We start from the raw sequence: 15,959 nt of genomic DNA on the forward strand, positions 1-15,959 counted from the left end.
ATCAATTACTTCATATGAATCAATTTCAAATATGAAATATTCACATAACAGTTAATTTTTTAAAATAAATTATACACGCTAGTCATTATTCTCTTCACACAAACACCTCTTTATCGTGGAATCATCCATGACGTGACATTAACGAGTTAATATCCAAAATCGTTACTGAAAGATACATCGATCTCCATTTTGGTCTTCGAAAGATAAAGTTAATCGAAATCGTCCCCGAAAAATACACGACTTGGTCACGTTAGTCCTTCCGTCAGTTTGTTGATGACGTGTCAGTTAAGTGCCACGTGGCATATGATGACGTGGTGGGTTAACGCCGCGTGTCACGACACGATTGGTTGACGTATCACTGCGTGTCAGATCAGTGACACGTGGCATGCCACGTGTCACTTGACATGTAAAAAAGTTATTTATAATCAAAATAGTCCTTGAAAATTCAAACGTAAGTCATTTTCATCCCTAAAATTTTAAAAATTAATCAAATTAGTTCTTATATAATTTTTTTTTATAATATTAAATTTGAAATATTTTTTGATACTACTAATTTTAATAGAAATGTAATTGACAAACAAAAAATTAGTAATTATATATTTTATTCTTAAAAAATTTTTCAATAAAATTATCTCTCTCCTTTAATTCTTCTCAAAATCTCTCTTATTCTTTTCTATTCTAAAACCTTTTTCTTACATTATTATATTTTGCTGGAATATATATATATACACTTAAAATTGAAATGTATGTATTTGTTAACCTAAATAAAGTTATATGCTCAAAATCAAAATTTATGTATGTTAACCTAAACAAAGTTATACCACTATTTTTTGTCTACTACATCTCTTTTTTTCCATTACGGTATTACTTACATATAGGATGTAATGGTAGTGATATTAAAAAGAAAATTATATCATCTATCTCAACATATGAAACACACAAAAATTTATTATGATCTTTGCATGTAGTACGCTTAAGAAGCAATTCGTTTAGCATAAATTTTGATTAACTTTGTTTAGGTTAACATACATAAATTATGATTTTGAGCATATATATATATATTCCAGCAAAATATAATAATATAAGAAAAATGTTTTAGAATAGAAAAGAATAAGAGAGCTTTTGAGAAGAATTAAAGGAGAGAGATAATTTTATTGAAAACTTTTTTAAGAATAAAATATATAATTACTAATTTTTTATTTGTCAATTACATTTCTATTAAAATTAGTAGTATCAAAAAATATTTCAAATTTAATATTATCAAAAAAATAAAAAAATTATATAAGGATTAATTTGATTAATTTTTAAAATTTTAGGAATGAAAATGACTTACGTCTGAATTTTTAAGGACTATTTTGATTATACATAACTTTTTTACATGTCAAGTGACATGTGTCACTGATCTGACATGTGAGGTGCCACGTGTCACTGACCTGACACGCAGAGACACGTCAACCAATCGTGTCGTGACACGTGGCGTTAACTCACCACGTCATCATATGCCACGTGGCACTTAACTTACACGTCATCAACAAACTGACGGAAAGACTAACGTGACCAAGTCGTGTATCTTTCGGGGACGATTTCGATTAACTTTATCTTTCGAGAACCAAAATAGAGATCGGAGTATCTTTCAGGAACGATTTTGGATATTAACTCTGACATTAACTGTCAATAAACTCAAGTTGTGAGGCAAGACTTTAACATCTATCAGAAGCTACATTTTTTAAAGTAGACAACTTATCATTTAAAAAAATAAAAAGATAAATTGACTCATCTGTTTAATTTCAAAAATATTTCACTCACTATCTAATATCTGAAGATGTTGGTAATATGTCTTAGCTAAGATCACCATTACACACAGATAGATCATAGATGGTTTGAATTTTAGTGATAATAGCCAATTAAAATGTGTCAAAAAATAACAGCAAACGGGAAAAAGGGAAAAACTTGGTCCTAGAATGTATAATACTGTAATTTTATGAAGCACAGTGGAAATAGGAGTTTTATTAACCGAGTTTTGAGTCAATTACATTACATATGGATAAAGAAACATGCTCATCACTACTCAAAGCTAGACACACATGACACATCTTATCTTATTCGTACAGAAGAAGTACTACTTCATATTTTGTGAAAAGCCAGCAGAGCTGTTCACTGCAGTTCCTTCAGGAAATCTTCGTTGTCCACCAACACCTACAAAAATGAATCCAACCACATAGTTATCATTCATAATGGAAGTGAATCCAACAAAGGGAAAATTAATTAATAAGAAATCATACTATCAGATAAGGCAGTTTTCTTTTCCAAACAAAACAAGAGGGAGGAAATTTTTATTTTTTATTCAAGTCAATACCATGTGTAATTGAAAAGCATGACATCTCCCTTAATTACGCTTTCATGTACTAACTGAAACATCTTATTCTAATTTTGAATTTCTGATAAGTTTATGTAGGTAGTCAGAATGAACTCCATGATGCCAAGTAACAAAAGCAGAAAGGATGCATTCTTTTTATTTTGTGACTACAAATCCTTTATAATTTATATCATGAGAAACTCCCTGCCTTAACTTCACAGTTGTTATTGATTTACATCAAGCTGAAGACACAACAAAGAAAATGAATGATGTTCATATTCAAAATCAGAATCAACCAGATACAGGGCGAGTTATCAAATGGAAGTTAACGGAACACCATTACACAATATGAGAAAAAATAAAATAAAAGCTTACAGTTTTCCATCCATCTGGATCCAAGAAAGAAACAATCTTGGTGTTAATGCCAGGAATTGGCCCTGGTTGGCGAGTAATCTTTCCTCCAAGCTCTTGTGTTACATGGTTGATTACCTCAGCGCTCTTGTATACATCATCAGTACCAATAGCAACCTGTTATACATGACACACAAATTTAAGAGGTACAGAGGAGTAACGACAGTAACCAGTTTAGGTCCAGAAGGTAAATATTAAATAACTATCAACCAACCTGTGCATAAGCATTTCCCTTGGTGTATTCGGTGACACCATAGTTATATGTCAACTCCAACACAGTTGTCTCGTGCTCCTCTGCATATCCAAGCATAGCTATGGTGTACTGCAAGATATACAACATGATTCAAGAAAATCTCAGGCATTAAACAATTTGTTGCCATGTAAGTTACTATGATTGCTAAGATCAGGACAAGAGAACTCACCTTGTATTCAGGTCTGTCAACTTTCTTCACCACCTTCATACCTAAAGCCTAAACAAATGAGGTCTTTGTTAATAAAAGCATATTTGGTTTGATATGCAAAATTAAAATCATAATATATCAGTGCAGTTTTCAAGGTTTTACTGCATGCATTACAAGAAAAAACCTCTATCGAATTTTAGATCTGTAATGCAACACAAAGTGGACAAACATTTTTGTCTGGTTACCCAAATGAATAGTCAATCACGACATTGCAGCTAACTCTACTTCTAGGATTGAAAAGCTTGAAACCATAAATGGAAGATTTACTTATAGAATCCAGCTGAATGTAACAAACACAGAACACATTCCTTCAAATTCTTCTACTGCTTCAGCACAAACATTTGCAGTTGCTTTGCCCGTTAAAACAAGTAAATGATTCAATGGACGCTCATTTTTGGTTTCGATCTTAAGGTGTTATCATAAAAGTACTATTCAGATTCACCATATTAGCAGGCCAGGTTCCCGTATGCAAAAAAGCAGAATAATAACAATAAAAAGTTCATGCCCAAAAAAGGTTTATGCAACTTTCATATAACCATACAACATAATAAAGGTTTATGGAAATGACAATAGCAGTTACCTTTTCGTAAAACTTAATCGAGCGCTCTAAATCACCAACACGAAGCATTACTTGACACAGTGGCTCAGGGGTTGAAGCTCTTTGGATGAGCTCAAAAGTGTAACCATCAGGATCCTTGACAAAGGCAATAACCGATGACCCGCCCTTAACAGGACCAGGCTCCCTAGTGACATTTCCACCCTTAGCCCTGATGTCTTCAACCAATTTGTAAACCTATAATTGGAACATATATACACAACTTATTCTCAGTACAAGGAACACACAAATACACAAGCCTTTTTGCAAAGTAAGACTCGCTTACATCTGGAGTTGCAATAGCAAAATGTCCAAATCCAGTTCCAATATCATACGATGTAACCCCATAATCTGACAATTAACATCATATATGCAAATATTTCATAATCAGTTCAATCCAACACATAACATATAGTTAGAGAACTAAAAGTCTAAAACAAATACTATAAATCAAGCACTGTTGAGAGAGAAACATACTATATGTCAATTCCACAACAAAGTTGGAGTGTTCAGGGCCAAATCCAAGAAAAGCATTGGCATATTTCTCCTCGGGAACATCCCTTTTCCTCAAGAGCTTCATTCCAAAAGCTTCAGTATAAAACCTGAGAGGTAATCACTAATTTGAATGAATAATCTAAGACACACATGATGGGGAAAAATCAACTAACAAAGTGAACAAAATTCGTACTTGATGGTGCGATCAAGGTCACCAACACGGTACACAGCATGAAGGAAGCGGCGCTTATCTTTCTTCGGCCATTCCAACAACTCAGCATTAGGTTGTGCAGTCTCAGCCATATTTAACGTGGAAGCAAACGCTCTGCAAACAGAACCCTTTTATAAATTAGACAAAAGTAAAGCCTGGACGAAGATGGGGAAGCTCAATTAACAAAAAATCTGAAATGGGGTTAGTGCAAAACCTAGAAAAATCCGTTCTTTTAGCGACTTTAAGATGAAGAAGCGATTGATTAACAAGTTACATACAACAATAAAAAGAGATTGTAATAAGTCTGAAAAAAAAAAAAAAAAAAAAAAAGAGTGGACTAACCAGTTAGCAGAGTATGGAAGGAAGAGTGAAGCGGTGAGTAGAAGAATCCAGAATCTACAGCTCGAAAGCGGAGTCTGGGTTGGGTTTTATACTATCATCATCTGAGTGAGTGTGTTGGTGAGAAATGAGAATGAGAATAGAGTAACAGCCTGTGACTTTTTGGGTAGTGTGTGCACGTGGAATTTGCTCCTTTTTTTTGGACTCCATAACTAAAATAATGGATAAATTTGTTAATGTTTTAATAAAATTAGTCTCTTATTATCAAAAAAATAAAAAATAAAAAATTTATAAGTCGAGAAATATATTAATTTGACAACTTAAAATTTTAAATTAAATGTAGTATTTTTTATTTTATAATATCTCTCTTAGTTCTTTCTTAAAACTTTTTTGGTGATCGGGAATTTTTCAGTCAACTTTACAAAATTATTTTTAGATTACTAACGTGTTATTATTTTGTTTGATAAAAAAAATTAATTTATTTTATACAAATAATTTTTTGTTTAAATTAATTTGAATAAATTAAATAATTATTTTTTTAAATTTTTTTTTAATTTTTTTGTATATTATTTCTAAATGATAAATTTAGTATGTTTTTCTTCTTTATTTTTTTTACTAAATTTGTCTTTCACTTTTATTTATTTAATTCTATATGTAAACAGAGTGTTTAAAAAAATAAAGTTTAGTATTCTGAAAGAAAAAAAAAACACACAAAACAAAACTTGTATCTTTTTATCTGTATAGAAATGATGAAGGAGAAAAAAAATTAGGAATCGAAAATAAAAGAAAAAAATAGAATTTACATAAAAGGAAAAAACCGAACTTAAATCTGACAAGTAACACAACACAATCAATCTCTGTGTTGATTATAGATAAAAATGTGAATAGTAAATTTTTTGAAATTGTTGTCCAATATCCAGCCAACTTCGTCCTGAACATCAAATAATGGGACGAAATGAACAGCTGCGTATTTATTAAATGATTTTCATCATTCATAAAAAATTAAATAAAAATAAAAATTAAAGAATACATTTAAAATAAAAAATTTGATTAAGAAGAGTAAGAAGAATATATTCAATTAAAAGTTTGAAATTAATTTTAAAAAATTAAAAGAAAACGAATTTTAAGAATATAACAAAAAAAATAAAAATAACTGCAACTTAAATTAATTTTTTAATTAAATTATTTATATATAATAAACCAATTTTTTTTAAATTAAATAATAACATGTGTAATGTGTTAACAATTAAAAAACAACTTTATAAAAAATTGACTATAGATAAATTTTTGTCTTATTTATTATGCAAAAATATTTTTTTAAATAAATTAAAAAATATAAATTATAACTATTTAAAATTATTTTTAATTTTTTAATAATTTATTTTTATTATTAAAAATTTATTAAACACACTAAAAACATCATTCAAAAATTTTTTTGAATAAACGCAAAAGAGAGAAATAACAAAATTTATTAAACACACTAAAATTTTTTTTAGTGTGGCGCCTATCGTTTTCTTTCCCCTAGAAGGATAAACACAAAAGTATACTATTTTTCTAATATAATCCTTGCATACTCTTAAAATAACAAAGGTTATTGTCCTGTCTTATATATTGAAAAACAATATGCATGTGGGAAATAAAAATATCTTTTGAAAAATAGATAGAAATAAAATTTATTAAAATAATATTCCAATAATTTTTTATATCTTAAAATAAAAGATACAACAAATATATTTTGAGAATGATTTTATAGCTAAAATGGAAAAGAGAGAGGAAACACACACCTCTATCATCATGATTTTATTTTCTTCCTTTTTTATTCCACCAACTTTTAAGTGTAGCACAATAATTACAAAAATTCTATTGGAGTGCCTTGAATAAAAGGAAATGATACTATGTAAATGATATTATGTTGACTCTCTGAGTTTTTATATCTATTTATTAAATTATTACATTATCATGACTATATTTAATTTTGGTAACAATAATAATAATAATATACGTTAAATGATAAATTCTATAAATATTCACAAATCACAAAATATTTAAAATAAATTATTTTCCTAAAGTGACATTTATTTATTGAAAGATGGAGGAATGTATGTGGACAGGGTTGTGGACTTCGTGAAAGCTTATGCTACTAATCATTGACTGTCTTTTAAGTTTTAAAGCAAACGGTTGTAATTCGTTGACACCTCATGCTTTTTAATTTCAGGATTTCAAGACATGGTGGTAGCTTCTTCTTTGATTTTTTTTCTTGTTTATTTTTTCCCCCTCTTGTTGTGGATCATGGTAGTACGTGGCTTTGTCTAAAAAAAAGTAGTGCCTTACATCAAGCGAATCAATTTTTTTTTGCCTTGTGCATGCAGCAACTCATTAGTCAACGATAGACTTTTAAATAGAGTTTAAATCCGTGACAAATTAATTAATAACTTATCAAATTGGGAGATACCGTTTGAATAAACAAAAAAAAACTTTAAGCAATTTTAAATCAATTTAAATTTTTCTAATAATTAAACTCACTATCTTATTTAAATAAATATTAAAATTTCAAATTTTATTTTATACATACAGTAATTTATTGATAATAACTTAGTAGATACCATGAAAAAAATCCTTAAAAAACTTTAAGAAAATTTGAAAAAAATGAAGATAATTTTCAAATAAAATGTATACATAAGTCATTATTTTGACAATTCAGTTTTAGAAGAATGTTAGTATTTTAATTTTTAATTTTGAAAAAAATTTCTTACAATCTATTTGATTTTTGTCCTAATTATTTTTTCTTTAAGTTTTTCCTTTTCTAATTATTTTGTGAAAGTGATTTTTGCTTTATATTTGGATTGAAAAAATAATTTGTTTTGGGCTTGATTTGTTTTATGGATTTAAGTCCAAGAGCAACATTGCATGGACTGGATGGGGGCAGAGAAGCCCTAAGGAGGTAAAGCCCAACATACACCTAGTCCAAGTTTCCCAAACGAACTCGATGCTCTAAAAAATTCCTGATGGAAGAGAAAGACCACACAAATTCTCAATTTGTTTCCTTGTTGCTGTTGACATCAACCCTAATCCACAGACCTTGTTTATGCGGAATTCGGCCTCTCTAGTTTAAGTGATGAGTGATTAACTGACCAACCCAAGTTGGCTTGTACCATCACTAGTTACATATTAATGCGAATGGGTAGACATTATGGCATAGTTGTCAGAACCAAACCGGTGATCAAATCGATCAGGTTATTGGGTTACTGGGTTACTGACCGGTGGGTCACTGGTTAAACTAATAGAACCAGTCGTACGTAAATAAAAAATATAAAATAGTAAAAAATTAAATAGAGTGATAATTAGGTCCTTAAAATTTTTGGCTTCAGATTAATTAGTCCTTGAAAAAAAATAAAGTACCAATTTGGTCCTTCAAGATAGTAAATGATGAACACATTATGTCCCTCCATTAATTTATCATGTGAAATTTAGTAGTAATGCTTATATGTCCCTACTAATTAGTTTAAGTCGAAATCTTCGAAGACCTACTAATTCAATACTCTAAAAAATTTAAAATAAATATCTTTACCAACATTTTAATATGTAAATGTAAATATTAAAATATTTTATAATTATTTTAATAATTCTATAAATTTTGAAGAATTAAAAAAATTTGAGTATAAAACTAAAATTAAATTAAAAAAATATAAAATAATTCAGTTGTGTATGTATATAATACATAAAATAGCACACGAATTTACAAATGAAAGCACCAGCTTGGTGGCACTCCTTATTGAAGCCTAGCAAGGAGGCATGGGTTCGATACCCATTGCATGCATATGCTGCTGGAGCACCAAAGGACCGATTGGTTCACAGATTGCATCAAATCGACTGGTTTTGTCCGGTTTGTAATGAACTGTCCGATTTTAAGTGGTTCAAATTCTTCTTTGGTCCAATGTTTCAACCGAACCGGTCAGACCACCGATTCATCGATTTTTTGGTCGAACCGATTAGCTCGGTCCGGTTCTGATAACTGTACATTATCGCAACGAAAGTGTATACATTATGGTACAGGTTATTAAAGTACTTTATCAAAAGGTAGCATGGAAATAGAACTTTAAACTATGTTTTGAGTTACTTAGAAGGCACATTGAAGAATCGATACTGATGATTACACATCTTCATTTCTTCATCATCCACCATGCAGTATCGCTTACTCTGCTTCCTTCGTAAAGCTTTTATTGTCAACCAAAACCTATAAAATTGAATCATTCATTGTTGTACCTTTTGGATTAGAATGAGATGAGTAGTTTTGGAAATCCCAACTTGAATTGTGTTTACATTAAGTTGAAAAAATTTTCTGTAAAAACACTCTAATATTTAAGTTAGTAGTGTTTGCTAAAAATAATGATAAAACCTCTTTTTTCTATATGTCTCGAGCTTTTTTGTTTCTAATTTTATACTTTTTTGGGTATCCATTAAAGTAATTATCACTTCGGATGCACGTTTTGTTTCTAATAATTTTCCGTTTTGCTAAGTAACATTATCTTTTATTATTATGTTTGTGTAACGTTCGAAACTAAATAGTAGGTTTTCTAATTATCTGTTCTTGTCCAGAACAGTGCCCTAACTCGGATTTCTTGACTTTTGTCCTTGTCATGTATACGCGAGTTTTGATGGATCAAGGCCCAATTTGATTTTTTGGTTTTTTGGGCACCAAAAATTTTGAGGAGCCTTTTTAGTTTCTTCAAGTAGTTGTAACTTCTTCACAATTTTTGAACTGTCAGTTTTATTTTGCATTTTTCTCGCTTATCATCAATCAATCTCACGTTTATTCTACTAGTGGAAACTTGTACTTCCACTTATTTTTATATTCTCAACTTTATTTCGAAAATCATTTGTCTTCCTCCCTTTCGACTGAAAAACCCCCCATTTTCTCTAGTCTTCGTTGAGCATTCAGGGTTCTCTTTTCTTCTTCTTTTGGTGGTTGTTCAATGTTCTTCTTTTCTTGTTTTTCTATTTGTGGTCTCAGAGTTGATTTATGGATGAAATTTGTTTCTTCCTCTTATTGCTCTTTGAATGTATTGTGACTTTATTTACTTCATTTTCTGTTGCGCTGCTTATTTTGAGTATTTTGGCTGTTTTGAGTAATTAGTCGTTTTAGTAGAGGTACAACTATTTAATTTTTCCTACTTCAATGTTCCAGTAATTTTAGGTTTTTCCCTCTTTCTTGAAAATTACAGTGTGTTTATTCTTTAGAGGAATGTAGAAATTTTTTCTCTTTGTGATTTAGTGGTGGTACCCTTGTAGGTATATCCGAGATGCCGAGGAAGAAAGTAATAGCCTATCGTGAGCGAGTTGGGACATCATCCTTAGGACTACTTCCACGACCTGTCTTGACTTGGCGAGTGAATCCCCACTCTTGGGTTTCTGAGGAGGTAAAGTCTACTCCTTCTACAGTTGACCAAGACGAGTTAGATTCCCTGCGAGAAGCTGGGTCATCTTTAATTTTAATTTATGGATCTTACACGTTCTTTCTGTTCTTCACAAGAATGACTGTCTTTGTCACTACAACAAACATATGGGCTTGCAACTTGATTGGCTATAGATATACGAAACTCTCTTTATCCGCCTTGGGATTCATCTTCTTTTTACCGACTTTCAGTGGGACATCCTGGGATATATTAAATGTGCCCCTTCTCAGTTTTATCCAAACACTTGGGCCATCATTTGAGGATTTGAGATTATGTGCTTCTTCTTAGGATTGGAAGCTTCATATAGAGTTTTTTTTCTACTTTTTTAACTTAACAATGCCTTTCAGTTCTTAGGATCGTGTCTTCATCTCCTTCTATGTAACCCGAATAGGAGGATTTTCAACATATTTGAAGAATCCTATCGGGGTTTTAAATAGAGATTTTTTAAAATAGAGAGTGGATGGGATTACACTGTTTTTTATGACTTTGAGAAATGAAAAAAGATTTAATTTGTATTGGAAGTTTAATGTTTCTTCTCCTAAGATTCAATTATAAGGTGTCAATGCTTTCGAGTTCACGAGCATCCAAATACTTTTAAAACTCTGGAATCCTCTTAGTCTGCGTATTATTTTAGCTGATGAGCATGCTGCTCGAAATGCTATTGGTAAATTTTGCACTCTTTTTACCTTCTCTTTTTTGTTTCTTTATCTTACCTTTGAACGACCTTATGCTTTTTTATGTAGTTGACATGGTCATCGGCTTAGAAGCTATTATAGCAATGAGGAGGAGGTTAGCCTCTTCTGATCCTACCCACATTGTGAACCTGGGAGGACAGAGATGGGGTTTCTTCTTCTGCCACTTTAAGCAGCATACCTCCCCCTCCAAAATTTTACTCGGGAGCAGATCCCAAAGTTCATGATGTTGATGACCTTTCTCTCTTCAATTCTCTTAAAAAGAAAAAACAAAAGAAAGGGAAAGGACAAGTTAAAGTAGAAGAAGTCCCTCCTCCAACCTTCTTTGGTTGTATTTTGGAAAAGGAGTTTCAAGCTCCATAATTCATTGATGAATATCTGTTGATCGAGGTGACTAAGTCGGGCTTAGCCAAGCTTCCCCTTGAAGAATCCTTACCTCGTGTCCAGAGAATGTTATTTCGATTGGCCACTTAAATTAGGGATGCTGAGAAAGAGATTACTGTTTTTTGATCTGAGGTTTCGGAGCATGAGAATGAGTTGAAGGAGGTTAAGTCAGAAGCTTAGAGTTTAAGCGAATTTCTAGCTACCCTTAAAGAGGAAAAGGAGAACATTCAAGCCAAAGTTAAGACTTTGGAGGAGGCAAAAAAAACTTCTAAAGAGAAATACAAGAAGAAAATATCCGAGCTTATGAAGCATATTGAGGATCTTTCTGCCTCAGTTAAGAAAGCCGAACAAGTTGCCATTGTTTGATGTCGAGAAGAACATGCTTAAGTAGATTAAACTTTTAGCTCCCAACTTGGATGTCTCCGGAATCGGTGCTTTCAAGAATGTATTTGATGAAAAGATAATTAACATAATTTAACTTTCCTTTGTGAAATTTGTCTAAGTTTTTTTGTGAACAATACTTTTTTCTGTTTTCGTCTTGTTGAAATCGATTTGGTTGTAACAGACTTTTATTTAGGTTGCTACTTGCACTTTAAGTGCTTTTAATGTTATTTCCCATTTTCCCAGCTTTCAAATGTTATTTTGGGTGCGTCTTTTTCGTTATTTATTCTCAGTGTCAACTCACGTAATCAAATTTAAATTACACAATCACTTTTTTACAATTGGTTTATCATATAATGAATTTAGTACAAAAATTCTAAGGTAAAGCCTCATTAAAAACCTAAATTAATTAGGAAAGAGTGCCTTTTATTAAATATTAAAAAACCTAAGAGTAGCACTTACTCATACATTCAGTCATCTAAGAATAATACTTTATCAAGTGAATAACATTCCACGTCTTCGGGACCTTGGAACCTTCCATGCTTTCTAACTTATAAGCCCCTTTGCCTAAACTCCCTTTGATTCTGAAGGGTCCTTTCCATGTGGGTGTCAGCTTTCCTTAAGTACCCGAGACTCCAACGTCAACTTGTCTTAGCATAAGATCACAAATCTGGAAACACCTAGGCTTAACTTTGGTGTTATACCTCTTTACAATCCTTTGCTTTAAGGCTTGTTCACCTAAGTTGGTTGTGGATCTTACTTCATCGATGAGATCTAAGTCGGGGTGACTTTCCATTTCCCCGAGAAGTAGCCATGGGTTTAGTTCACCGATTTCCACTGGTATCACCGCTTCCTCACCATAGGTAAGTCAGAATGACGTTTTCTTTGTAGAAGATTGGGGTGTAGTGTGATAAGATCATAACACCATCCATAACTCATCATCCCATGATCCCAGGAAGCCATCTAACCTTTTCTTTAAACCCTTAAGGATTATCTTATTTGTGGCCTCAACTTGCCCATTATCCTAGGGGTGTTCCACTGATACAAACACTTGGTGTATACCAAAGCCACTTAAGAACTTCCGAAATTTAAAATCTGCAAATTGAGTTTTGTTATCCGTCACTATCACCTCAGGGATCCCAAACCTGATTAAGACGTCTCTCCACATGAATTTTCGACATTGACACGTTGTTATTTTTGACAATGGCATAGCTTTAATCCACTTAGTGAAATAATCAATTGTCATTATAAAAAATTTGACTTGACCAAGTCCTTGTGGAAAAAGTCCTAGCAAGTTTACCCTTATTTTGCAAAAGGTCTCATCAGAATTATGGAAACGAGCTCTTGAGGTAGAGATTGATAGAGATTGCCATATACCTGACACTTTAAACGTCTTTTGACATAGTCCATTGCATCTTTTATGATTGTGGGCCAATAGTATCCTGCTCTTATGACCTGTGCCAACGACTTGCCTCCCATATGGTATCTACAACACCCTTTATATATCTCCTGTAACACATAATTTATTTGATGAGGTTTAAGGCATTTAAGTAGGGGCTGTGAAATGCTTCTTTTATTTAATTGTCTATTAATTATGGTATACTTTGCTAACTTTAAACGTAACTTCCTGGCTTCCTTTGGATCATTAGGAAGAATCCCATGCTCTAGATACATGCATATGGGATCTAGCCAGGAAGTGTTATTTCCTACGTGGGATACCGTAATATCAGAAATACCTACGAATGGTTCCGAAAGTACTTCCTGAATTAGTCTTCGGTTACCACTACCTGGTTTAGTACTGGCTAACTTTGATAGGACGTCAGCTCGTGTGTTTTGCTCTCGGGGCACATGCTTAATATAAAATGATTTAAAGTTTGAAATTTTGCTTTATACCTTCTTGAGATATAATTATAAGAGTAGGTCGCGTGCTTGATACTCTCCATTAACTTGAGAGATTACAATTTGGGAATCATTGAACACCATGAGCTCCGTTACCCTAACCTTGTATGCTAATGCTAATCCTGCAATTAAGACTTCATATTCAGCTTGATTGTTTGAAATTGAGAAATCAAACTTAATGGAGATTTCAATGACTGAATCTTCTCCCTTAGTCAAGATGATTCCTACACCTCCAAATTTCATATTCAAATCCCAATTAATATGGAGTTCCCAGGTTGGGAGTTCGGGAGTAGAATAGGTCATATCGGCCAGAAAATCTACCATTGCTTGTGCTTTTATAGCAGAGCATGGTTCGTATTGTATATCAAATTGCGATAACTCTATCGATCAGCTCATCATCCGACTGCCAAATATGATTTTTGCAAAACAAAATTTTATCAGTTGGTCGGTTCGTACAATTATTAAGTAACTTTGGAAATATTGTCTTAACCAACGTGCTGATGTTAAAAGTGCAAAAATAAGTTTTTCTAATTTTGAGTATCTTAATTTGGAAATTTGGAGGACCCTGCTAATAAAATGCACAAGTCGCTGTTGTTTGCTGTCCCCTTCCAATACCAAAACTAAAGCTACAGATTCATCGGTTATGGATAAGTACAAATATAACGGCTTTTTGGGCTCCAGATTTGCTAGGACATGAGGATAGGATAACAAAGTTTTAAAGTTTTTGAAGGCATCCTCACACTCCTTCGTCAATTCAAAAGTAACTCCTTTTCTTATGAAATTAAAGAAAGGCTTTGCCTTTTCAACGGAGGCCCCTAAAAACCTCGACAAAGCAGGCAGACGACCTGTAAGCCTTTGCACTTCTTTGAGGCTTTTAGGGCTTGACATATCCAAAATAGCTTGACATTTTTTAGGGTTAGCTTCAATACCTCTTTGGGTTACCATAAACCCGGGAAACTTTTCTCCCCACACATCAAATGCACACTTGAATGGGTTCAACCTCATCTTATGAAGTTGGAGGCAATGGAAAGTTTCTCGCAAATCAGCAATCAAGTCAGCATCTGTTTTGGTTTTTATCAACATATTGTCGATATAAACCTCCAAATTTTTTTCAACTTGCTCCTTGAACACTTTAGCCATCAATATTTGATAAGTGGCTCATGTATTTTTTAAACTAAAAGACATTACAGTATAATAGTAGATTTCTTCTAGAGTAATAAAAGCAGTTTTATCTTCATCTGGTCGGTGCATCGGAATTTGGTTGTAACCACTATATGCATCTAAAAAACTTAATATCCGATAACTAGATGAAGAATCAATCATATTCTCAATGTTAGGTAAAGAAAATCAGTCTTTAGGGCAAGCTTTATTTAAATAAGTGTAATCTAAATACATTCGCAATTTTTCATTGGACTTTTTTTTACCATTACAACATTGGACAATCGTGTTGAAGATGTGAGTTTTCTAATAAAACCAGCATTCAATAACCCTTGAACTTGCCTCTTGACCTCGTCAACTCGATCTTGTGACATCTTACGACGTTGCTGTGCAACCGGCTTGTGAGTAGGGTCAATAGCAAGGTGGTGGGACATGAATGTAGGATCAATGCCTGCATATTGGATGGTTCCCATGCGAACAGATTGATATTACTTCTCAAGAAATCTTGGAGTTCCGACTTCAGGGAATAGGGCAAGTCTTTGTTGATCAGAATGTATTTTTCTGCATCATCCCCAATTTGGAATTTTTTCAAGTTCCCATTGGACTCAGGTCTCGGTTTTTCTTGAATTCTAAAATCTAAATTGATCACTAGAAATATACCCATAGACTCATTTGCTTTATCTCTCAAGGTCAAACTTGCATTGTTAGATTTGATAGCCGCTACCCGATCTCCACGGATTGTTGCAACTCGTCCTTTGGATGTTAGATACTTCATGATAGAAAACCTTGTTGAAATGAACGCAAAGATCATTAAGCGTTTTTTGTCCGAGAATCACATTATACGCCGTTGAATCTTTCAAAATGACGAATTCTGCTTGTACAACCCGAGCTTCGGATCCCTCTCCTATTGTGAAGAAGAGGTCGATAGCTCCACCAGGCTTGATATAATGGTCCCCCAAACCTACTACCCCAGGTAACTGTGGTTTGAGATGTTGATCTTTAAGGCCCGACGCATCAAATGCATTTTCGAACAACAAATTTGAGTGTATCCCTGTAACTACTAAGATTCTTCTCACAATCCCGTTACCTAACAAAGTTTTGACCACCAAAGGCTCATCATCTTC

At 32.6% G+C, this 15,959-nt stretch overlaps 1 protein-coding gene across 1 annotated transcript; it reads right to left on the reverse strand.

Moving 5' to 3' along the window:
* Nucleotides 1-1,936: 1,936 nt before the first annotated feature.
* Nucleotides 1,937-5,034, reverse strand: LOC130973006 (lactoylglutathione lyase GLX1). The gene is made up of 9 exons (XM_057897369.1): nt 4,872-5,034; nt 4,512-4,643; nt 4,301-4,425; nt 4,110-4,174; nt 3,809-4,021; nt 3,190-3,237; nt 2,982-3,089; nt 2,732-2,884; nt 1,937-2,196 (listed from the first exon to the last, which is right to left on the reverse strand). Exons 2-9 carry the CDS (start codon nt 4,619-4,621, stop codon nt 2,155-2,157), a joined length of 864 nt encoding a protein of 287 aa, XP_057753352.1. The 5' UTR covers nt 4,622-4,643; nt 4,872-5,034; the 3' UTR covers nt 1,937-2,154.
* Between the last annotated feature and the right edge of the window lie 10,925 nt (nt 5,035-15,959).

This window comes from Arachis stenosperma, chromosome 4, assembly GCF_014773155.1.
Source record: "Arachis stenosperma cultivar V10309 chromosome 4, arast.V10309.gnm1.PFL2, whole genome shotgun sequence".
Classification (NCBI taxonomy): domain Eukaryota; kingdom Viridiplantae; phylum Streptophyta; class Magnoliopsida; order Fabales; family Fabaceae; genus Arachis; species Arachis stenosperma.